Source organism: Aspergillus tubingensis (assembly GCF_013340325.1).
Source record: "Aspergillus tubingensis WU-2223L DNA, scaffold_8, whole genome shotgun sequence".
Lineage (NCBI taxonomy): Eukaryota > Fungi > Ascomycota > Eurotiomycetes > Eurotiales > Aspergillaceae > Aspergillus > Aspergillus tubingensis.
Window position 1 is genome coordinate 1490472 of NW_023336282.1, and position 24084 is coordinate 1514555.

The 24084-nt window shown below is 47.6% G+C and overlaps 10 protein-coding genes across 10 annotated transcripts; 4 read left to right on the forward strand and 6 right to left on the reverse strand.

Moving 5' to 3' along the window:
• Positions 1–180: 180 nt before the first annotated feature.
• On the reverse strand, positions 181–1011 carry AtWU_06852 (ankyrin repeats (3 copies) family protein; the record flags this gene model as incomplete). Its single annotated transcript, XM_035501961.1, has 1 exon — positions 181–1011. The coding sequence occupies one exon, from the start codon at positions 1009–1011 to the stop codon at positions 181–183; it is 831 nt and encodes a 276-aa protein (XP_035357854.1).
• A 1248-nt stretch (positions 1012–2259) lies between these two features.
• On the forward strand, positions 2260–3437 carry AtWU_06853 (LysM domain-containing protein; the record flags this gene model as incomplete). Its single annotated transcript, XM_035501962.1, has 3 exons — positions 2260–2743; positions 2831–3076; positions 3148–3437. 3 exons carry the CDS (start codon positions 2260–2262, stop codon positions 3435–3437), a joined length of 1020 nt encoding a protein of 339 aa, XP_035357855.1.
• Positions 3438–4647: 1210 nt separating this feature from the next.
• On the reverse strand, positions 4648–5458 carry AtWU_06854 (uncharacterized protein; the record flags this gene model as incomplete). The annotated part of the gene is made up of 2 exons (XM_035501963.1): positions 4648–4924; positions 5004–5458. 2 exons carry the CDS (start codon positions 5456–5458, stop codon positions 4648–4650), a joined length of 732 nt encoding a protein of 243 aa, XP_035357856.1.
• Positions 5459–6864: 1406 nt separating this feature from the next.
• Positions 6865–7625, reverse strand: AtWU_06855 (ankyrin repeats (3 copies) family protein; the record flags this gene model as incomplete). Its single annotated transcript, XM_035501964.1, has 4 exons — positions 6865–6933; positions 6984–7222; positions 7291–7332; positions 7442–7625. 4 exons carry the CDS (start codon positions 7623–7625, stop codon positions 6865–6867), a joined length of 534 nt encoding a protein of 177 aa, XP_035357857.1.
• Positions 7626–8928: 1303 nt separating this feature from the next.
• On the forward strand, positions 8929–9471 carry AtWU_06856 (ankyrin repeats (3 copies) family protein; the record flags this gene model as incomplete). The annotated part of the gene is made up of 1 exon (XM_035501965.1): positions 8929–9471. One exon carries the CDS (start codon positions 8929–8931, stop codon positions 9469–9471), a length of 543 nt encoding a protein of 180 aa, XP_035357858.1.
• Positions 9472–10497: 1026 nt separating this feature from the next.
• On the reverse strand, positions 10498–14988 carry AtWU_06857 (uncharacterized protein; the record flags this gene model as incomplete). The annotated part of the gene is made up of 6 exons (XM_035501966.1): positions 10498–11092; positions 11149–11763; positions 11814–12155; positions 12208–13865; positions 13914–14757; positions 14828–14988. The coding sequence occupies 6 exons, from the start codon at positions 14986–14988 to the stop codon at positions 10498–10500; spliced, it is 4215 nt and encodes a 1404-aa protein (XP_035357859.1).
• A 39-nt stretch (positions 14989–15027) lies between these two features.
• AtWU_06858 (Zn(II)2Cys6 transcription factor domain-containing protein) lies at positions 15028–17853 on the reverse strand (the record flags this gene model as incomplete). The annotated part of the gene is made up of 8 exons (XM_035501967.1): positions 15028–15099; positions 15152–15239; positions 15339–15382; positions 15446–15572; positions 16321–16556; positions 16618–16752; positions 16811–17380; positions 17470–17853. 8 exons carry the CDS (start codon positions 17851–17853, stop codon positions 15028–15030), a joined length of 1656 nt encoding a protein of 551 aa, XP_035357860.1.
• Positions 17854–18028: 175 nt separating this feature from the next.
• AtWU_06859 (zinc-binding alcohol dehydrogenase family protein) lies at positions 18029–19060 on the forward strand (the record flags this gene model as incomplete). The annotated part of the gene is made up of 1 exon (XM_035501968.1): positions 18029–19060. The coding sequence occupies one exon, from the start codon at positions 18029–18031 to the stop codon at positions 19058–19060; it is 1032 nt and encodes a 343-aa protein (XP_035357861.1).
• A 449-nt stretch (positions 19061–19509) lies between these two features.
• On the reverse strand, positions 19510–20865 carry AtWU_06860 (amidohydrolase; the record flags this gene model as incomplete). Its single annotated transcript, XM_035501969.1, has 1 exon — positions 19510–20865. The coding sequence occupies one exon, from the start codon at positions 20863–20865 to the stop codon at positions 19510–19512; it is 1356 nt and encodes a 451-aa protein (XP_035357862.1).
• Positions 20866–22040: 1175 nt separating this feature from the next.
• Positions 22041–23895, forward strand: AtWU_06861 (pantothenate transporter; the record flags this gene model as incomplete). Its single annotated transcript, XM_035501970.1, has 8 exons — positions 22041–22178; positions 22231–22255; positions 22304–22408; positions 22469–22544; positions 22603–22767; positions 22836–23193; positions 23252–23491; positions 23545–23895. The coding sequence occupies 8 exons, from the start codon at positions 22041–22043 to the stop codon at positions 23893–23895; spliced, it is 1458 nt and encodes a 485-aa protein (XP_035357863.1).
• Between the last annotated feature and the right edge of the window lie 189 nt (positions 23896–24084).

Here is a 24084-nt window from a genome sequence, read left to right on the forward strand (position 1 = left end):
GATACCCTTTATGTACTATCGTTATTGAATAGTTGCGGTGAGTTTCAAGAGAATCATGTAATTTTCACCAAAGATATGCTGCTGACTATCGATTCCTTGGTGCTTTTGAAAGACGATAGGCGTAAGCACGAAGAAAGTTTATCCATGTTGGCCCGAGCTACACATCAGCAAAATATCTATTTACAAGATGGCAAGGCCCAAAGCTCCAATTACAGTTAGCATTCCACATACACCGAGTATAGCCGATTGTGTAGCCCCATTCTCCTCTTTAGGACAGTTATCAGGGGGAACCGGAAGGTAGCAGAAGCGCTGTTGCTGAGCGGCAGCCATGCTCTCGGCCGTATCCTCGTCTATCGCAATACGACATGGGTCCGGGGTAGAGGTTGTAGGACTGGCAGTTGTGTTTTCAGTAACGACACATGTGTCCCGGTGTGCCCAGTTGAGCCACGAAGGAGAACTCATGACTGTATCGGTCACATTGATGACGATTCCGTTGGGGCTTCCGGGGCAGCTTTTATTTGCGGTAGCTGCGACAAGGTCCACCTCCTTGAGACTGGAATTGTTGATATAGAAGCCCGCCGTCCAATGGTAGTAGTGTTCAGAGACTCCATCACTATCATGGCGGTGGGTCAGCGCTTCCACATTGCAGCTTTCCCAGCTCAGCTTCCATTGAACCAACCAACGACCGGATGTGTTAAAGCTGTTGTCGAAGTAGTCGTAGACGAAGTAAGGGTCTGCGCTGCCCGACCAATTTGTCCACGAGAAATCATGGACCATAGATAATTGGTTATCAAAATTCAGCCCGTCATTGCTTTTGTAAATGTAGTAGGATAATTGGAGGTTGAGAAGCTCTGCCCTTTCCGTGTTCTGCACAGCAAAGACGAATGGGAACGACTCGGCTGGTGAGTATGAGGCATCGCTTCGAGGAAACACCAAGTCAAACTCGACCGCAGGCGAGGAAGTGATCAAGGCTCCGAGTACTATGAGCCATTTTGGTTGGAGAAAAGGCATGGCTGAGGGATTTGACGGGCCGAGCCAAAAGCGGACGTTGAGAGACTGGAATAGCGAAGCTAGAACCGGGAGAAACACGTTGACCTTGCTCAATAGTACCGTCCAGCTCTTACGGACTTCCGGTGACTACTAGCAATGAGGCAGGGAATATTGAGAATATTTGTAAAATATGTGTGTCGGGGGAGGGAGTGGAATAGGGGTCCTTGGCAGGTAATCTCCCGACCCCTGTCGCCCGAGACTAACTGTAGGTCTTGAAAGAGCACGAGCGATTCCTCCGCCCGAACTAACAGGAGATAGCGCAGGTCCGTTCTTGGATTTGGGTCAGGTCATCGCCTCCGTCAAGGTGACATGGCGCGCCAAGACGATCTAAAGAAACATCGGAGCGGAGCGAGGAACCATTCAAGCCTCTGTTTTCTGGGCCAAGCCTTGGCGCTGCGGGCAACGTTACATTCGTTTTCCATAAAGTGCGCCAAATGGTCCCTGGCTAGTCTTTTGCACTGGTCTAGCCTTATAAGGTAGTCGTAGCCAATGTGGACAAGGCGCTAAAGGAAAGCCATGATCCCAGCCTTGCCGGCTGCTTCCGCTCCTTCCTTACCACATTGGGAAGGTCGCTATTGCTAATCTCGCTTACAATGGTGCTTGGTTAGTTCATTATGAATTTTCGCCTCCTGCCTCACGATAATATCGATTGGACAACTGATCCCTAGCCAAGGAGTGGTTACTACGCTAATGTAGCATACACATCACATGTACCCTACATGCTCTTGATCAAGGTCATCCCCGTATCAAATTCTGATCATGCGCACTATGGTCTCAACCATTGACTGAGCCGTTATAAATTGAATGTCTTGATTGAATGGCTGGTTTCGTAGACGTTGCCCCCACCAGTCCATTTAGCGCAGGAACCATCACCGACGCTCCACCATGACAGATAGCCGTCCATTTAGTCATATAGTCTGCGGTCTACAGCGCAAGTACAGGGTACAGATGATAAAGACCCAGTCTAACAATCCCGGTCTTCGGCTCGCTGATTGACAATGAAAAATGACACATTCGACGTGGTGGAACAGGTCGACTGGAGTCAAGCCAATGGTAGTGGAATGGTTAGTTGTGTCCAGATGAGTATATAAGCCAGTGTATACCCTTCAGATGTCGCTGATCATTACCTCATTCTCTTCAACAACCCTGTATAGGAGGCTCATATCGCCCTAAAACTAGCCCAAAGACGCCGTATTCATACGAAGAGAAATGCAACTCAAGTACCTCACTGTCGCCGGACTTGCTCAAGGCGTAGCCTGTGCGCTCTCCAAACGTACAATTGAGTGCTCCTTTACTACGGATGCTAGCAAAGGTGATACCTGCGATAGCTTTGCTGATGTTTGGGGGCTATCTGTTGAGGGCCTTCAGCAGCTAAACCCTGGTATTACCTGCCCAGATCTTGATACGACCAAGTCGTACTGTGTCATCGGAACCGTCAGTGACGATGCACCAAGCACCATGTCTACGACAACGATATCTTCAACTACGACGTCTAAGTTTTCAGTCCCAACTCCCAGCACCATCACAACCACCACCGCAGCTGTGCCTACCAATTCGCCTACTATGCCAGGCATTGTCGATAACTGCGATGGGTTCTACAAGGTCGCTTCTGGCGATCATTGTGACACTATCGCCGAGACATATGGTATTACCACGGCTCAGTTGTTGAGTTGGAACAGTGAGATTAATGATAGTAAGAAAGCCCTACCCGCCCATTTTTTTCATTGACGACGGGAGGGACTGTGATATTTTGTTACTGACATGCAACTCATCTAATTAGGCTGTTCAAACCTCTGGTTAGACTACTATATCTGTATACACGTCCCGGGATCTACCACAACCACTCCTGAAACGCCCGAGCCGACCGAAGACCCGGGTTTCAGTCCGACTCCCCAAATGCCCGGCATTGTCAACAACTGCGACGAGTATTATAAGGTAGCATCTGGCGACAATTGCGAAACTATCTCTAAATCCTATGGCATTTCCATGGCCCAGTTCAAGAGCTGGAATACCAAGGTCAACGATGGTATTCATGCCTCTCACATTCGTTCTACGCTCACATTGCAGTAATCTAACAAATTATATCTTAAACCCCAGACTGCTCGAACCTTTGGCTTGACTACTACGTCTGCGTACACATCCCCGGTACAACCACCACAACGACGGCAGCCCCAGACCCCACGAACGACCCCTCAAGCCCGACGCCTCAGCTGCCGGACATAGTCGAGAACTGCAGATCCTTTCATCTGATCAAGGATGGAGAGAACTGTTGGTCCATCTCTAATGAAGCGGGAATCACACTTGCGCAACTGCGCGAGTGGAACACGGAGCTTAATGCAGCATGCGATAATTTGTGGTTGGGATACTATGTCTGCGTTGGTGTTTGATTACGCCCTGGCGTCCACATTTGAAAAAGGGTTTGTCTACCCATAAGTTTGACTGCTCTTAGTATAGTATAGGATTTACATGAATTAACCAAATGATTGACTGCTTCCTCCGCACTATGAAAACAAAACCGGAAACACAGTCGCAGATCCCAGGGCCGCCCCATCTGTAGACCCGCCACGGGCCGAGCCGCTTCCTTGAATCCAAGCCGTGGCTGAACGTGGAAAATCAGGGTCCTTCCAAATTTGGCTTAATACTATTCCACGTCGTATTTATGTTCATATTCCTCCACGCCTTGAGGGGCCTTAAGCCAACAAAATCGTAAAGAGTTCGGAATAGAGAACTGGGCAGCGCATTCTCTAGATAGATACCGAGTGGCCTTTGACAATTTTGTCGGTTTTCGCTCATGTCCGACGCTCGAATTGTGATTATTCCAGGTGTGTAATAGTAGTTTCAGTTAGCTAAATACTTTAGGTCGCTCTTCTAGGTTGTGTAGATTGAATGAGGCGTTATTTATAATCTGGTATTGTAGTATCCACTTTTCGAATATCGATGTTCAAGGAGAGTATGGACAGATTGATATATATTCCGCTGATGCGAGGTCTTATATTTTCTCTGAATTGCCATGAGGCTTCAACTCTCTGGAGTCTTTTGAGCTAATATCAAATAAAGTGCCAGCTTCACAGGATGACTGAGGAAGCCAACACCAACCACTTTGTCCATTTCGGCGTGGCACCAATGTCCAGTGAGGCTTGTTATCGGACGGAGAACGGTGGCGTGGAAAGGCTCTTCGCAGTCTCCTGAAAGCTGTTGGGAATAAAAGGGGAATGTGTACGAATGAAAATATATCCTGCCTTGAGCACAATGACAATATCTGTCTGGCTAAATGCATAAATTCTCTGTCGCAGATGAGACCCAGTATCGAGGTATCTAATGGCAATTTATTTCTGGATAACAGTAATTGATCTTAGTGATACCAATATAAAATGCCATCCAAACTTGAGATTTAGATACGAATAACTTGTACATAGAGCCATTGCATCCTGCGTAAACTTGATAGACCTGGCTAGTATCACCTGCTAATATAGCGACGCTGAGGGATTCCTTCGCCTAATATTTACGACAGGCATCCCGTGCAAAAAGAAGGCAATGTTCTAACTAGTCAGACTGAGGTCTGTAGACTCCAGTCGTTTTCGATGCAGCATTGCTAAATCAAGTCTTCCTTGGGGGCTGGTTCTCCTTCTTAATAGGCTGATGGGACAATGGAATGTCGCCGGACTTCGGGGTTCGCTTAGGCTTCGAGTACTCCTTCCGGCAGATGTTGAATGCTGTCACATACGGACTCTCCTCATCGATCGGATAGGATGTGGCTGAGTTGGTATATCCAAGGCCCGCAAGATCCACTAAATAGAGCCTGTCTGCCCGAGCATCGTAATGAAGGTAGCTTGGGTGTTGCTCAGTCAGTTTGTAGTCATTCTGGCGCATGAGCCTGCCAGATAGTCAGTATACGTTAGCTCAGAATGGAGAACGCCCTTTCTTTTCTGTGGCAGGATGCGAAACCAACTTACTCCAATAAATGCGCTAGTTGCTTTCTGATACTCCTGCGCTGGGTGTCGGTAAGCTCCTCTAGGATATCATCAACGTTCTTCCCAGGAGGAAACTCCATAACGATGAACTCAAGGTACCCTCCAGGAAAAGGCATCCAATGAGGTTGTTCGTGGGTCTCGTGTTTATGATACTTCGGCCCATATCCGTGTGTAGACAGAAGGTCTATAGCCTCCACTTCATGGCAGTAGTGCTGTTCAGCAACCTTCAAGGTCTTGTCCAGATCTTCTATGTCACAGTCTTCCGGGTCAAGTTGATAGCGTATTTTGAGCAGGTACCTTTTGTCCTGTCGCGTGGCTATTGCTAGAACCTTGCGCTCACCAACTTCCGCATTGTCATCCTCGGTCAGCTGCCTCACCACTTTGAAATCTTCCCCCTCGATATCGAAAATTCGGTCACTGAAACTGAAACTCCACATGATTGAACCACTGTATGATACGGTACTTGTTTCAAGAGAAAGGTAAGCATTTATGCCCTAGGCACATGGAGGTGTGGGACGGGGGTGTGGGATTGAAGTATGGAAGTTGGAGACGGGGGAGCGACGGGGTGGAAACTCTTCGGTGTTCGTATGTGTGTCACCACCCGCCTTCATTCACTATGACACTCTACCAAGGTCATTATAGGTACGTCACTAACCATAGGTTGCTTCATATTTACCATTACTTATTTCGATTCGTATGATGTCAGCTGACATTTTGAGAATTCTTTCATTACGTGACTGTAACCTTTACGCCCAATCAGGCTGGCCATTGTTGTCCAACTTGACTCATTTCGCGCTCTGCCGGCCTTCATGCAACGCATATATACTTCCCGACAAGCCATGATACTAACTATGTTTCCAGGAAATAAAAAAAAAGAAATCAAAAAAAAAAAAAAATAAATAAAAGCCATATTCATCCACCCATTGCAATCGCTAGAAGAGGCATGGATTATGCTATGGATTTAATGAACAGTGAAATGGCCGATTTTGTCATTGACTACCCACGCGGAAAAAGTGCGGTTCTGCAAGGCATCCTGAATGCCATTCCTCCCGACAGAAGCCCTTTCTTGGCACTAGACACAGTCAATGAAATATCCAGTGTCCAGGAGATTGAGGTCTTGAACCAGATATGGGGAGCACTGTCGGTCGTTACGCACGAGCCAGTCGTCCCAGTTATAATTCAGGTACGGCTCTTTGCATGGAGAACAACCAAACTTGCCTGAACATATGTGAAATCGAGAGTTACCACCACCAAGGCTCTGCCACAGAATCGTTTCTCGGAGCATGATCTCCTTCAAACAGGCCTCATTGACATTACATGGTGCATCTTCGGTCATTACTCCTTAGGGGACGCAAAACGACCTGTTACTGCTACCTCCGAAAACGTGATATATGGCCTGTCCTTTTGATGAGCATGGTATTGTCTCAATCAGTTAATCAGACTATAGCTAGATAATACGGATTAGAGTGTATCGCTTATCATCCCCAGTCTGCCTAGGGTCAAACAATTGGATGAAGGTCGGCCTCTTACTGATCTTGTCGTTGCTATGCAACTGGTTGGTAAATTTGATGGTTACTATCAAAAGTTGGGGTACGTAAACTCTGAGAAATCTGAAAATCGTTTCTGGCTAAGGTGCATGCCTATCTAACTCCAAGTACTCCCCCTTCCTCGTACTAGATTATCTTCTGAAAGCAGAAATGATCAACTAAATCAATGAACTTCTGAATTCAACGCAGGCAACCCAAAGATTAGCTCACAATGCAAAACCTCAAATTCAGGAAAGGTATTTCGAGGGATCAGCTCTTGCTGATTTCTGTCATTCCGAGGTTCTATGACATTGAAGTTAAGAGGACCTCCCTCTCAGATTAGGTGGGCTTCTCGATCCTCGGATCATGGTCTGCCTTCGAGTAGTCTGGTTATGCCGTTAGAACAATTTCGAGGCACAAACAAACTATTACCCACTAAACGTTTGCCATATCTGGCAGGGTAGTAGCTTCTTTCTTCATCAGCGACCGCGATGACAAGAGCCAGTAGGCATTCCCGGAGCGATAGGGCACTAGATGTTGAGACAGAACTGGCACTTATTGGCTGAGACACGGCAAAGTGGGTGTCATCGACCCTTTTCAAGAACCAAGTATGCTCATAGATCGTGTAGATGCCATACCTGCAGTGATGATCATCCATGTATCGAGAGAGCTGGCCTATTCATTCAAGAACCTGGGTCAGAATACTGACTTAAACTACCCAGTTAAAAATAATGGAGACTCACCAAACTTTCGAGCTGTGAAACTCTTCCAAGTTTCTTCCTTGCCTGGCTCGAACGCTCAGTGCGTCTTCACCTCGCACAACACCCCTATCTCATTTGCCACACCAAAGGTCTCGTTTGGTACAACGGGCATAAAGGGGATAATGGTTCCCACAATAGGGATTAGACAGAACCTTTACCTCTTGGGTGAAGTTCTCCCAATCCAGGAGTTGGTCTCTGTGGAGTCTAAATTGTGAGCCGCCGGGTTTCAACATGCGGTACTTCTCTCCGTTGCGTAGGTGAGGTACAGACGCCCAAATTCGCTCAAGATGGCCGCATGGCAGCATGTTATTGGTCATCGTGTCGTTCTTCCTCGACTGAGGAAATCTCCGTTTCGGTTCTGAGTTCGAGAGACTTAGCTTACGGAAGCACGAGGCGCAGTAGCTATTGGAACAAAAGAAATGATCAAAGGACTGCAAGAAGAAGGATCATTTGCCCGTGCTTTTATATAGACAGTGCTATTCATATGTAACTATTCATTCTAAACGATAGCTTCACTGGAAAAGTATTCACTTCATCTCCATGTATTTTCATTGAATATTCCTCTTTCCATCATCTTCATTACAGCACACCTATCTTCTCAATTCAATATTGAAGGCCTGGTTGATACATGATGACAGCCAAATTCGACCCATTCTACGCGGATGCCTTCGTAGAGTGAAAGTCAAGGTGCTTTGCGATACACGTGTAGATAATTGTTCCAAATGCTTTCCAATGAGAAAGATGATAGGATAAGTAGTAGTAGCATAACGGGGCTCGACTAGTGGCCTCGATCTGCAGGTTATTTATTCTCTAGGCCGCTCGAGATCAGTCTATGTACAAAACGTTAAAATATGGCAAACCATGGTGTTGACCATGGTCCGTGATTCCCCATGCCATGTCCCTGACAAAACCTGCAGGTAGTTCAGTGGTGGAAAGTCATCAGGCAACGCTGTACAGAATTAGAATATTAGGGACCAGCATCGCAGTATGAAGGTTACGAATGCAACTTCTTTTATGGGCGCAGAAATCTACTCCAGGGCATCCATTTTTAGGACAGGCCTGATAATAAGGGAGGCGCTACCGCCACACTAACCAGGCCTCGTCCGCACCGGCCCCTGCTCATGCCACATCCTACTACCGACCTTAGAAGGTAAAGATCACGAACGCGATGAGGTGCTTGTTGTGGCGGTACTGCCTCAACATCAACCGACAACTATATTGTAATCTCCGTTAAAAAGCGATATGGCGTTACATGATTGAGGTGAGTGGTTACTATTCATATGTCAATACAGGTAGTGCAGCTTAACAGGAGTATAGGTCATCTCGCGGCATACATGACGGACCCGGAATTGCAGGCTGGTTTTCGCAGCACATACAAGGAAGGACCATTCACCTGCCAGCATAACCAGACAGTCAATCAATACTTGTTAATTCATGGTAGTGAAGCTTGACCTATCCTCAAAGAAGCATTGTTCTAAATCGGCATTCAAGCGGCACCGTGTAATGTAATAATGACGACTATAAACTCTAAAGCCCCGCCTGTTATTATCACAACGGTGAATATACCTCTATCATCCCTTTTATTATTCTTAAGATAAGTTCCTTAATGTGAAGCCCATCATGTCACCTCGCTGGTTCGGACAGGAAGAAGTCAGCCCAGGCATCGTCATTGAACTCGAAAAGCGATGGCGCGTTCTTAGCCAGAAGGAGGAGCATCAGTTTCAGGGCAGCGAACAAGACGATCCTCGGTGGAGTGGGCCATCGTACGCTTGCATTCAGCTCAAGGTAAAACAAGTGGGCTCTAGGATCACTCCGCCAGTAAATGGATACATGAGAATCTACAAGCAAATTCCTACGGAGGAGACAGTAGCTGACCGGCCCGAAATCCGGGCACAGCAAGCTAAAATTGTTGTTCCACCTGAACTTCGAGCTTACCGCCAGCTAATGGACAAGGACTCAACCTTTACACCACGGCTGTTAGATTCGATGGAACAGAAGCAAGGCATTTATAGCTTTGTGCTGGGGGGTTATGTGGTATGGATTGTTACGGAAGAGGTCCCAGGCATTCGTTTGGGAAATAGTATCGGCAATGAGACCTTCTGGGTTATGAAACCGTGTGTGCGTGATGAAATCCGTCTTTCTTTCAAAGAGGCCTATTTGTAAGCTCTTCTCTTAATATTTTAATATTCTATCAACTACTACATCTATTCCAAGACAACCACTAACAGATCTCTCAAGGTAATTGCATGAATGGGGGTGGATTCCCTTATATGATCGCTGTAGTAATCTTGTCTGGGACGAAAACTCCTCGACTGTGTAAGTTAAATCAGTTCCTAACTCATGCTACGTTTATTCAAGCTAACAAGTTCTATCTTAGCTTCTTCGTCAATTGGTTCCAGGCAGTTAAATTAATCACACCCCAGGCCTGGACTGACCTCCGTTATGCTGGTTCTGGACTTGCTAAACTTCCTGATACTGGTACTCAAGACTTTCGGTACTCATATTCAGGTTTCAATGGGAACACAGAGGGTTGGGAATGGTAATATAATCAATTCTCAGACAGGGAGTCAACGGTGTATACCTAGTCGTGAGGTATTGGGGTCTTAAGCCTGGGTTGTCCATCTCAAAGGTAGCATAGCCGACAAATGGATTCGTGGAGGCGACGGTGTGGATGATATTTGAAACAAAGGCGTAAGCAAAACGATAGGATTCTCATGCAATAGAAGCAGAGAATACAATGAGAATTTCTTTACTACGAAAGAGTTTATCTTCGCAAACGTTTGGCCGCTGCTGATATTTATCATATGGAGCTTCATTAGTGAAAGCGGCAAGGTCTAAATCTAGGCGAGACGATTTTTCGAAGTCTATATATAGCCATTTACAGATAGCTCTCCTGTCGCGGCGATTTCAATGTCTCGTTCGCAATGTGGAAGGTGCGAAAACAGACGGGGTTATCGTCGTCAACCAGCCGAACAGTCAGTGCCCGACTGAGGGATTCCCTGTTAAATGGACCCTGAATTGGGAATGTATTTCCCCTGGCGGCGTTCACGACGAGTCAAGGAAATCGAAGTATGCGGTGTCTGCATGCAATGTGCCGGACCTACTCCGTTTCTGGAGGTCGAAGTCGGCAGCGAAGGATTCCTTGAGATCAGGGTCCATCTGAAGCGGGTAGGTGCGTGATTCTGTGAATTATTGCTCACCCAGGTCTTGGGCCTCATGTCCATCATCAGATAGCTCATTCGCAATTGTATCATTTGCATCGCAGGCTGATATGCTGTCGCTGCGGCAACTTGACCCTCGTATAGCATGGCTGTTCTCAACAGAGGTCTGGTCGGTAGGATTGGAAGCGTCAACGTCGACACCGGACAAGTCCTCTGGTGTCTCAATGGAGACCATACCAGCCCTATCTAGGATAACAGAAACGAACTCCACCGGCGCCTGTAGAATAGTTTTCATTAGAGTTAGTGCCTTCTCGCTGTACGGTTCAAATAATGCCGTAGATGGCTCCGTCAGAATCCACTCCAAGAGATCTTTGTGTATTCTGTCCAGGAAGCAGATGTACTGGGCTTTCCGATCCCGTGGCACATAGATGTGAAGCCCATCCGTTATTTCTTCGATATTTATCTCGCCGTCCGCGACCTTGACTTTGAGGTCCTTCCCATCCTGCTGTAGATGTAGTTCAGAGGTGATTCCATCGGTTTCGCGAACATCGACGTTCTTCAGTAAGTCGTAAAACGCTCGTTCTCCGTCCACCAGTCGTGGGCTCTTATAATGTACGGCAATTCTGGTATCGATCTTAATGAGTTTACACATCCTTGCAATCCCATCGATGGAGCTCACCGCAGTAGCCCGTAAGCCTTCTGAGATATCTTTCGATCTGGAGACGTCAGCGACCTGTAAGAGTCGCCCGTATAAGAGGAAATCTCCTTCACACAAGACGAGATATAGCGTGTCTCAATTTTAGCCCATTCGATGAAAGACTCTAGCTGCAATACCTCTTCAGTACTAAAGTCAAGAAACAGGGCTTTGTCGAAGAAATATTGTGACAGATGTTTTCGGTCAGATATGGTGAAGTCAACTGTAGAGCTGCGCAGCTCTACGACACCGTTGGGATACCTCACTGGGAACACTCTACTTTCGAGTAGGCTTGTTGAGCTAGGAGGATCTTCCTCACTCTGTAGGTACGAGTTCAGAAGCCAGATAGTATCTTTGACCTCGTTGATAGGTGTCATCGCGCGTCCCTGCTCAAGAAGCTTGCTGTACACCATTTCCGCTGTCAATGTCTGAACACCTAGTAGCTCGACAAAGAAGTCTTGTAGGTCTTTGTAGAGGTCTTTGAGCGTTACGATCCCTCTGGTATTGGTGACAGTCGAGCACAAACATTGCGATGGACTATGCCAACCACCCGTGGCTTTCCCGTTACTATAAATAAGTTTCCTTAGTTCGAAGCGCCGCCTAGAAGCTGTAAGTTTCACTGCCATCGGGCCGCGATATAGATGACTTACCGGACTTTTTCTGTAGTCTCCTTGTTCATCTTCGGGCGGCACTTATCTATTTCTCTGTACATGATTAGGATTCTGTCGATATTGTCGCAGCCCTCTACAGATAAGGATTGCAGCTCGTTCAGTAAGTCCTTCAACCCAACGTTTGGTATACCTAGCGTGTTTTGAAAGAGCTTGGCAAGACAATTTCCATGCTTCACGTCGTTGTACTTCCGTCTTAGAGGGATTTTGCATTCCATGGATTGGGGCGCTTCCCACAAGCAATTGTCTGAGGACTCCCAATACGGCCCTCCTTCATCATCCATGTTTGGTACGTGAATGAGGTTTTTAGAAGCGAAAGCAGTCCTAAGTAGACAATCAACATATCGAAAACCCCTCGAATGCACTTATACTATACCGAAGAATTGAACGATAAGAGTCTGGTGTTGAGGACTCACTGTACTGAGCCTGGATGCGTGCATACAGATCGTAGACACGCTCGATCTCATCGGGTGTTGTATGGTTACCATCACTAGATTCCTTGATAGACTGTAGAGCTCGCAGGTAGGCTTCCAACTCAGATTTTGGATAGCCGAAACCCAATGCTTTAGCCATATCGTTCAGTTCAGGAAGCCAGGAACTATCAGTTTTAAGCCATGGGAAATCATCTTCATCCCGAAGAAATTTTCTGAGGTATGAAATCTCAGGAATCGGGATATATGTCTCGCCCAAAGAATAGCTTGATCCACTCTCACAGACAACCTTAAGTTTCAACAACTCATCAATCAGTTTGCGTTTTCCCAGGAGAGCAGAATCGAATTTCCAGTTCTTGACCAAGAACCCTACAAATTTCTCAGGATGATGCTCGGCTATGAAGGTACACTCTGGGCTCAACCGGTTGGAATCTGTAATTGGAATGGTGTTGCGGACTTGCAGTGACTCTGACAACCACGTCATCCATGTCCGGCGTTCCCCAATTGGCTTTATAGGGAGGGGTTCCATATAGCGGCTATGTAGGATGTAAACGCCCGGCCTTGAACTCTTCCCGGACCCGTAAGGTTTCGTCGGCGTGAGTAGTTGCTCGGCACTGTACAGGTCCTTTCCAGGAAAGTAAAAGGTATGTGAATCCGGCTCCCGGTATCTGTTCTGCTGGTCTATGAGATCCATGTCGCTGTAGAAATGCGCAGAATCAATTCGGCGGTCAAGATGGGCCGTAAGGTAGAGAAATTCCAGCTGTGCTCGAGACTCGTCGAGGTCAACCGTTTTGTTGTAACTGGTACGGATAACAGCGTCTCGAACCCGAGATACCTTCGGATTCTTAACACCAAGTTGACTGAACAGTCTTTCTCGGTCGGGGTTCTTCTCAGCTCGCGGGTCTACCAAAGGCATGTTCACTTCGGGGATGAGGTAACCGTTACAGTGAGAATGGTAGATGCGATGGGTCTTTATGGAGGTTGAAGATCTCCATTCGCCGTTAGTCAGGGGGATAATAGCAAGCGCAGACACCGATTTGGGCCTCTCCTGGTAGGCTGACATCAGGAGCTTAGCCACACGCGAATGCCAATCATCATCAACACTGAATGATCTTATCAGTGAGTCGTCGCGGCTAAGATCCTGGCGAACCCTTTCCAGGAACCCATAATTGCTCAAATAAACAAGGCCGTACCCCATCAACAATTTCAAGTCTCTTGGACGATACTTAGCGGAGAGACACTGTTCGGGCTTCAAGTCTGGCAACAGAGGATCTCCATTACTATCGAGCATACTAGAAGGTAGTCTTCGCGTACGTATGATAGGGTGCAGTGCGCTATGAGTTCTTGTCCAAAGAACATCAGACATATTTAGGTGAGCATGGATATGGGCACTCAGTTCTTGCGAAAATGAACCACTGGAGAGCTCATCGCGTCTTGGGAGGTATTTCATCCATTGATACTGTAAGGTTGGGTGTTGGCAAAATTCCTGCACTGCTGTAGCAAGCACCAGGCCTACATAACTGAGTAAAGTGGTATTCCGGGTTGAGGACAGAGGTATTTCCTGTCTGCTGGCGTCGGTATAAAAATCTGCATGGATCAAAAACTGGAGCAAATTAGTGATGCCCTTGGATGTTTAGCCGGAGTGTCTCACTGGAAGCCCCATTTTTCGTATCGGGAGAAAAGCATAAAGTAGCTGTTCTTCAATGATGGGAATAGAGGTTCCAGTCAATGGGAATGCGAGAATGACGTCGGACTTTGTAGAAGCCTCTGGGCACTTTCTGTACTCGCTTACGGGAAGATTGTCGAACGTGATTTTGGTAACATGGTAGTGTCGAGTATCCACATGGATATGACCGTTCTCCCTTTTTTCATCCACGAGTTTACCCCGAGACTTGGACAGGTATTCCAGTGAATAGAGCGTAGTACACACTTCCTTGCTTTCGTCATCATAAAAGGCAACGTTGATTCTTTCAATGTTTTTCAAAAACAGAAGAAAGGTCGCCTGAAGCTCTTGGAACTGCTGGCGGGTCGTCTCGCGTTGTTTGGCAAGGATTTCTTCTGGGCCCGTCTCGTGCAAGAACAACGTAAATCGAGTTATGTCATTTGGTACCTCCTCTTCCCTTTCCTGCCAGATGGGTGAAATCATCCCCATTCCCGAGTCGCCAATCCTGTGCTGTAAATAGAATGAAAGTTTTCCCGACTGGATGAGAACTTTCCACGCGACCATGAATACCGACTTAAAGCCAATGTCTTTGTCTCCAATATATCCTTGGACGCTAGTTTTTGAGCTGTTTCCGATATTGCAGATCGCGATCAGATCCTCTGGCGTGAAGCCATCCTCATTACATTCGAGAACAATCTGTCGCGGGTAGACGCGAAATGAAACGTAGGGTGCTTCCGAACGGGATTTGGCCTTAGAGTAACTGTTATCATCGGCATTCTGTAACAGCTCGAACACAAACCGAGCGCTACTATTATAGACGTCTTTGGCTAATCTTGGATGCAAGTCATATGAGCGGTTTTTCCATTATGAGAGTCTCGGGGGTCAGGAATCAAAATTCATACGTCAACACAGAAGACCCTATTATCTCGTCTTTCTTCAGCATTGCTTCCTCGACCTCTCGACGGGTATCCTGGTCCATCCGTCCCAGTATTTCCTCACTCAGATAACCACGGCCTCTAGCAATGCTCCTAACGAGCTCACGGGCGCTTTCGCGGGATTCCATTGTTCACAAAGTCTGGTACGATGGATTATGTTCGAACAGTTAAGCTCTGCATTCAGCGATTGCCCTCAAATGGACACGATTTCGGTTGAGGGTCTGATACACGGCTCGGTACTGGGGGAGGGGGGTTAATTCCCAGATCTGGGACTAGAGGGCACTTATGTACCTTGACACGAACTACCAACCATTCTACCGCCATGAATCGACCGACTGCTCTTAACCCCGCTCCCAAAGCCTTAGTAGTTCCTTCACCCCTGACACGGGCCACCTATCAGCTTTGCACAGTACTCCACATCTATCTTGATCGTCCTCGAGCCAACAGCTCATTGGGTAATCCACGTGATTGTACTGACATTAGTCTAGTGACCAATAATAGGTCAATTCCAACGGACCAAGACTAATGGGCCGTTCATGTTAATCATTACGAACTTTTGAGACACAAGACAGTAATTCCGCTTACCTCCGGTCTCCCGAATCGGGTAAATCGCGAGGCTGAGCTACCACCTTCCTTATGGCTGGCGGCCCTCTTCCTCGTCTCCGCCGCTCGACTGCAGGCATTGCCGCCATCATAATGGTTGACGTTTTCGCTTTTAACGACTCACACTGATGTGAGCTTTTCCTGTCATTGACGAATCTCTCGCCGATGTCGGCCTTTCTAGACATTATGACCGAAGTCGGAGCACCGCTCCAACATGGTTTTGGAGGGCATCAGCTTTCGAATGAGACTGGTGTGAAGCTCTCTGACTTTGTGACCTATCTTGCTGCTGTTTCGTGCACACATAAGCATGGCAGTTAATTTGCAGGCACGCCATAGGAGCGAGGCCATCGTTGTCACCTCCGCGAATGTGGTACTCGAACCGTTTTGAGCCGGAATATTCGTTTCCAGACACAAACGGATTCCATGATCCCAGCATGATAGTCGAATATCACACTCCCACATGAAGCAGGCATATGGCCATCTGTGTCACTCTAAGCGGCAGCGTGACAGAAGCTGCACCGTAATATCTCAACGTGCCCTGCTTGAAATAGAGCATGCTTTGGCAAACCATTCTATGGAAGGCAACTGTTTGCTGGTGACAATTCTCAATTCCAGATACGTTAAGGCAGATACGTATTGTGTCCGTAAAAAGCGCCGGATTTGATGACAACAGGTGTGCTATCTGACTGAAGGACACTGCACGAAAGGCCCACAAATGTGTCATTGCTGTGGCGACTGGGAGGCTGTAGAACCACAAAGACCCCGCTACCGCGCTACTAGACCTTGGCGAGGATGGGCATGACGTTATTGGCCAACACAGAGGGCCATTTATCGTAGCTTGCAGAGACCGTTCCCACTTGTCAAGCTCCTGCAGAGTATTTATCAACTCCGCAATGACTCCTTCACACAGGGGTCCCCTCTCGTTGAGGGGGAGGGAATCTGTAGTCTGGACTCTTCGTAAGACAGATGGTAGGATAGAACCGTGACTCAATAGCGTTTGCAATGGCGATGGTTCATGAAATGCGAAAGGTATTGTCTGCCACTCGACCGAAGAAAGGAAAGTGTCTTGGCGGGAGATGCACGCCTCCAGTATCTACTTGTATATTAGTCTTGATGGATAGAATACGAGTTTGGGAAGGATGTAGCATGCGTACAACTAGGGGCCGGAACCCGATAAAGAGCTGGTGCGCGATCGGTCCAGTAAATGACTCTGGTCCACACATTTCCATCATCCGGCCAATCCCTCTGATATGAGCGATCCAGCCCTCACGGGATGTAGGTACTAACCACTTGCAGATGTCAGAGGCCAATCTTACTCTGGTTGAACAAAACGAAAGTTTTTCCTACCTCGGCTAGACATAAGCACATAATAGCAGCAGCGGATTCATTGCAGCCACCGTCATCTTCAGCGATTTTATTGCTCAAAGAATGCACAGCTTTCGTGTATGACTCGGCACGACAGAGGTCCCATTGACTGCGTCTACGGTCTCTATTTCCTTTGGCTATAATTGAGTAGCCTAAAGTGCGGAGCGACACTGACAGAAGGGTTGTACTTCTGCTTGTGTCCAGAAGCAGAGGGACAGTCTCCAACCAGGGGCTACACAGGGTTGAGAAGTGCTTTTTGGGGCGGCCATATTGCTCCTGACCATTAAAGTAGGGAGTAAAATACTCCGTCACTAAAGCGAAGAATTCTTCATCTGTCGACCATCGAAAAGCCGAAAGATTTAGTATGAGACACCCGGTGGACGATCCGGAAAGTGATAGCGACGCCTCACGTGATATGGGGCTTTCCAGTGGCCCAGAAGAGATGATCTGTTGCCCAGAAGTCTTGGGTGGAAGGAAAGTCACCGCTTCATAGCCCGGGCAGTCTCTCTTGGTTGCTATGCATTGAGAACAGGAAGGACGTTTTCCGTCGCACTAAGGATTACACATTAGCGAATCCTTGTCGCATAATTTCTGATTTAAGTAGCAGAAGAGCTTTGACTGGGTCGGCGTCGGCGACTCACCGAATATTTCCTTTGCCGACAGTTCTGACACACTGAGCGGCTCTTTACTTTCATTTTGCATCTACTGCAGTACGGGGGAAAGGCGGAGGAGCCAGCATGGCGGGAGTGACAGAACCAGGCAGAGAAGCCGAGCCGCGGGTCATGTGGTTGTGAGTTGAGATTCGGCGAATCCCCAGGATTAGCAAGTCTTGGCACCGAATGCTTCTTCTTATGGTTAGCGTGTAGTGTGGGTCTGTGGATCTCGGCAGCTCGGTCGAAGAATCGCCTGCCCTTCTCTCCATTATCATTCGACAACATGGCCCATTTCCGCTCAAAAGAATTCGAAAGAAGATAATTTTGAATTGAGATGATGGAAATGATGACCAAGCATACATCAGGAGCCATTTTGCTCGCAGATATCACAGCGGCAGTTCCGGTTTAGTTGTAGACCAAAGATATATAAATTGCGCGATGTCCCACTGAAAACCCCTCATCAATCCCTAACTTTTCCAATTACTATTTTCTCTATCACCTCGTTCATCCATCCCACTGTTCATTTCTGCTACTAGCAACTATCAAAATGAAGGAAGCACTTGTATTTCGCAAGAATGGGCCCATGGAGGTTAAGATTCACTCCGTGCCTATTCCCAAACCCGGACCGGACGAGGTTCTGATCAAAGTCGTCGTTAGCGGCACAAACCCCAAGGACTGGAAATTCCCTGACTGGATGGACGCATTTGACGGGAAAAACACGGGCGACGATATCGCTGGCTATGTACACGAGGTTGGCCAAAACGTCTCCGAGTTCAGAGTCGGAGACCGTGTGGCTGCCTTCCACGATTATATGACACCGCATGGGAGCTTCGCAGAATACGCCATTGGGAAAGTGCACGCCACATTCCACATCCCACCACATATTTCATTCGAGGAAGCAGCTACAGTGCCCTTGGCTGCATTGACCGCCTCGATCGCACTGTTTGCACGCTTGGGCCTACCTGAACCATGGCTCGGAAACAAATCTTGGGCCACCAAGCCTGCAGGAGGAGTTCTTGTCTACGGTGCTGCGACAGCTGTCGGATCATTCGCGATCAAACTGTTACAGAAAGCAGACATCCATCCTATCATCGGCGTCGCTGGAAGGGGCATGGGTTATGCTAGGAGTTTGATGAACAGTGAAAAGGGTGATGTCGTCATTGACTACCGGGACGGTGAATCTGCGATCGTACGGGGAATCCGAGATGCTATCCCCGCTGGTGAAAGTCTTCAATATGCACTAGACGCGGTCAGCGAAGCATCGAGCTTCCAGGTGGTTGAGAAGGTTCTGGACCAGACATCGGGCGCAGTGTCACTCGTTACGCCGGAGGCACCTGAACATTTATTCAGCACGATACGGGTTGAGTTCAGCAACGTTGGAAGTAGCCACGTGGATGACAAGGATTTTGCTTATGTGTGGTCGCGCATGGTGGGCAGGGGCCTTAGTGAGGGTTGGCTCAAGCCTCATCCCCATGAAGTAACCCCGGGTGGCCTGGAGGGTGTAGAAACCGCTCTTAATAACCTGAAGGCTGGGAAGGCTAGTGCTGTGAAGTATGTCTTGAGGGTTACAGAGGAGTGAAGGAGGGTGAAAAGAGAGTCGTAATTTAACTATAGTCAATCTGAAACCATTATAACTTATCTCTGTCCAAATATGACTGCCGTGACTAAGAGTTACAAGAGGACCCCAAGCGCCTCGCGATATTCAGAACTACTTCAACAGCCAGGTCAATCATCGGACGGGGCATCTACGCAGACTATATCCACAGAGCTCTGAAACGGTAAAAGCGCAAGTAAAACAAGCATTATCCCCGGGAAAATACAATTTGATGAATATATGAGATAATATTAAGCAGCCTTTTTGGGCACCCCAGAGAAATGCTTTGTTGTATACCAGCTCCCCTTTGCGCCTAGGTCTCATGTCACATGCACAGTATTAGCCGGGAAGAGAAATGGAAATATGATACGGGGCGCCATTGTATATGGTTTTGAGCAATCATAAATAGCCACTCGATGTGAAGCAAGGTTGGTTCACCGATTATAACTATGGCAGGTATTGTACAGAGGATCAACTGACAGCCAGTCTGCGTTCTTGGAAACAATACGCCCATCCTTAAGAATAGCCACTAGATGATGCTGTATGCGATCAAGGATAGTAATGTCTTCCAAAGGATTAGACGTCAGGATTAGCATGTCGGCAATGCTCCCGTCTTTAATGCACCCGAGTTTGCCTTCCATTCCCAGATACCGCGCTGCATTCACAGTCGCAGATTTTAAAATCTCCTTCGCGCTTAGAACACTGGACCTAATTGAGAACTCCTGGTTTTGTAGAGGATGCAGGCCAGCCAAGAGGTCGGAACCATAGCATATCATTGCCCCTGCCTTGTGCAAGATTGACAAAGCTTCTAGACCACTATCCAGAACCTGTCGATTCTTCGCCTGGCTGAAATCATCCAGGAACTTGTCAAAGGGTGGCTTGGACATGCCATAATAGGTAACCAGCGTTGGGGTGAAAACAACGCCCAACTTTGCACAATACGCCGCGGTTTCCTCGTCGATGAAATTACCATGCTCGATACCTCGAACACCATTATCAACAGCATGACGAATAGCATCCACAGTGTAGGCATGTGCCGTGACATAGGTCTTGGACTGCCTCGCTGTTGTTGTGATCGCGCGAATCTCTTCCGCAGTAAACTGCAGCATATCAAGCGCATCCGACGGTGTTGCTACACCACCACCACACATGATCTTCAAGAAGTTGGCTCCTTGTCTGAGCTCGTCGCGGGCAGCCTCCAAGCACTCAGGGACACCATTGCATACCCGTGCCAGTGCCGGGCTGTGCCCGCCACAGCACTTATACTCGGACCCCTGATAATTGGCTCGCAAATCGCCGTGTCCACCTGTTTGCGAGAGTGCTTTGCCAGCAATGAATAGCCGTGGACCTGCAACCAAGCCTTCTTCGATGGCTTCGCGGAGGGAGTAGTCGGCACCACCGGTATCGCGGACCGTGGTGAATCCTCGGAGAAGCATCTCGCGTGCAACAAACGTGGATCGATAGGCGATGGTATTTGGACTTGCAGAAAACATATCCTTAAGAGATGAAGAGCCCGGAGTTGCCGTAATGTGCACATGACAGTCGATTAAGCCGGGGCAAATATACTGTCCGTTTAGATCCACCGCATCGGGAGGAGTCGCTACATTGCCAGTCGATACCTCCACGATACGCCCATTTTGGATATGAACGACGGCATCAGGAATAATGTCGCCGGCTTCCACATCCACAACATTGGCGTTGTAGAAGATAATTTCAGGGGCTGCGGCTCGAGGCAACCATGGCTTGCTCGGATTGTTGTTCTTACTCATTGAGTCGGTGGGTAACTGCATGCTGAGATATGTTTGAATTCAGGAATGAGACGCAACGGATAAATTGCAACCTGGTTCATGGAATTCTGGACGGCTTGATTCAGCCTTTTACTTCCTCGTTACTGAATCGCGGATTTCTATCCCGACTGTGTATTGAATCACTTAATCTCTCGGTTACGACGACGGGAATGTTGAATCATACCCCTCATCTGTGTGCGGGGAAACACTGATAGCGGAATTGATACTGCCAACCGAGGCTAGCTCGACTTATAGTCGGCCGAGGATAACAACAGTAAGCGATATGAGACGGCGTAGCTACTGACATTCTTGGCGTTTTGATAACGCATAAGTCTGGCAACTGTAGATGGGGTGTCCCTCCTCATGTCGAGCCAAGTCATATCATTTTAGTGGCCCTTAATTTTACTTCCTATATGCACGAATATGTCAAGCCATAACTCGTGAATATCGATAGTAATGCCAATTAGTATCCTCAGTATGACACGGCGGAATCCCGAATGGTGTTGTAGAGGCATATACGCCGTGTTAAAAAGCAATGCAAGTGGAATTCAATACTACCTTACTCCGATTGCCATTCACCCCAAAACATGATAGGCTGTGGTTTTACATAGCCGGAAAAGAATTGATCAGATGTGCATGATAAGAATAATATATTGCTCAGTTTCTAAGAAAGAAATGAAATGCTCTAGACTTGTACAGTCACACATTGATATCTGGGCTTTGGCATGATATAGCCTTTCACGCTGTGATCTTCTCAACTAGTAGCTCTTGCATAGTGTCAGCTACTATCATGACGGTGTAACCTTTGGAGCAGCATTTGCTTAGGCGGGTTCTGAGTCAGAATCTTCATCACAAAAGCTGTGCTCTCGGTCTTCACCAGACCTGCAAGCTAGCAATATCTTTATCAACTGCAGATACCCCATTAAGGTACCGCGGAGAATATCCGAGCGCCAACTCTGTCATGCAGTTGCAGAAACTCGACACGAACTCTCATTTGCCGAGAAGTTATCATATCTCAGTGCTCGGAGATTTACCCCGCATGCCACGAACAAGGAATGTACAACGCACTGGGTGACAACAAAACTGCACTGGCCCTGCATAACCGGGAAGGTAATTTCCACTTCAACGGTCATACCACGCTCACTACATTACTACAAGAGTTACCTTCGACACTAATGATGGAATTCGAACTTAAGACGGCAGACCCGGATGCAACGAAAGATGTTAACATCGATGTCGGGACAATCCAGTTACATTTTACAGCGGAGGAAGAAAAACGCGTAGTGAGGAAGATCGATTGTTTCATTCTACCATTGGTTCGTGATCCTTTCCTGTAATCTCGATTCGATGCTAACTGCGACTTCTAAGATGTGCTTGGTGTTTTTCTTTCAATGTACGTAGCCGGCTGAAGATTTGAGGTCTGCCCTGGCTGACATCCCAGACCTCGACAAGCAGAGTCTTAGCTACGCGTCGGTATTCGGGCTTATTGATGATCTGTCTCTGGAGGGGTCTGAGTATTCTTGGTGCTCATCATTATTTTATCTTGGTAAGATATACGGGTATTCTGTTTTAGAAGCAAGAAACTGATGCGTGATGCTCTCTCCAGGTCAGCTAGTTGCAGAGTATCCGTTCATATACTTGATGAGCCGGCTTCCTCTTACAAAGTTCGTCGGTGCAACAATGTAAGTCCGCGGCTAGAATTGACAGATTCGTTGAATTCTTATTCAGGTTCACCGACAGCGTTTTCTGGGGTGCCGTGTGCATGTGCCTTGCGGCGCCAACAAACTTTGCAGGGTTCGGGGCTGTAAGGTTCCTCCTCGGAGTTACGGAAGGGGCTGTCTCTCCAGCATTTGTGACCCTCACTAGCATGTGGTACAGAAAACAGGAACATGCTTCACGAGTAGGGTAAGAAATCAAATCTCAAAAAGCTCTGTTGACCGATACAGTTGACTTACTTCACAAACCAAATGTAGAATCTGGGTGACGATGAATGGCCTTGCCCAAGTCCTTGGAAGCCTGCTTATGTACGGAATAGGGAAACAACACTACCCGCGGCTGGAACCATGGAGGGTTCTCTTCCTCGTCTGCGGTGCACTTACAGCCGCCTTTGGTGTCGTCTTCTACTTTCTAGTGCCTACTGGTCCTCAGAAAGCATGGTTCTTATCGGACAGGGAGCGAGAGGTCCTACTGGCGAGAATGGCGCAAGACAGAGAAGGAGGTGATAAGACCAATTTCTCAAAGTCACAGGTGAAGGAGGCTTTATTGGATGTCCGAGCTTGGTTTATCTTCGCTTTCGGCATCCTCGTCACGATGCAGTCGCCGGTTCTAACGGTATGCCTTTATTTACTATCTAACCGTTTCTTCGATGAATAAAGCTCACGCATGCCAGTTTGCTTCCTTGATTATCAAGAACCTCAACTACGACAAATATGAAACGATGTTGTATACCTCCCCATCAGGAGCAGTTCAGATTGTAGCGATCTGGATCGGTGTACTCGGCTGCCAACTCCTTCCCAACAACCGTAGCCTGGTGGTCATTCTACTCTCCATCCCTCCCTTGATTGGCAACATACTTCTCCTAAAGCTTCCACTTACGACAGGATGGGGATTGATAGTGTCCTCCTGGCTAGTACGTTTGTCCCCTGTGTCTAATATGGAGCGTGCGCTCACCCGTGATGCTAGGCGTCCTGCATCTCCGATGTGATGGTTATTCTTCTTAGTCTGAGCGCATCGAACGTGAAAGGAAATACGAAGCGGGCGATGGCCAACACGATGTATTTCATTGGCTATTGTGTTGGCTGCATTGCCGGTCCCCAGCTGTGGCAGACGAAATCGGCGCCCAGATTCTTTGAAGGGGTCGTTACTGCAATTGTAACCTGGTGTGTGCTGGTACTAGTTATGGTTCTTTATTTGTACTTGTGCAGGGCTGAAAATCTGAGGCGGGACCGGGAAACCAGCACTTCTGGAGAGGTCGTCTTGCATACTGAGGACGTAACAGATATTGAAGATCGGCTCTTCCGCTACAGTTATTGAAAAGGCTCTAGATTTGGAGCACCGTTGGGGCGGGTCCGCCATACTAAGAAGTACTGGATCAGTGGCTTGTGGATCTAGGGAACAGATAAGAGTGCAGTCAAACATGGTCGCTAGCAATTGCCATAGCAGCCAAAGATACTTTGACCAAGGAGAAGGAACAAAAGAAATTATCTTTTCCAGAAAATCATA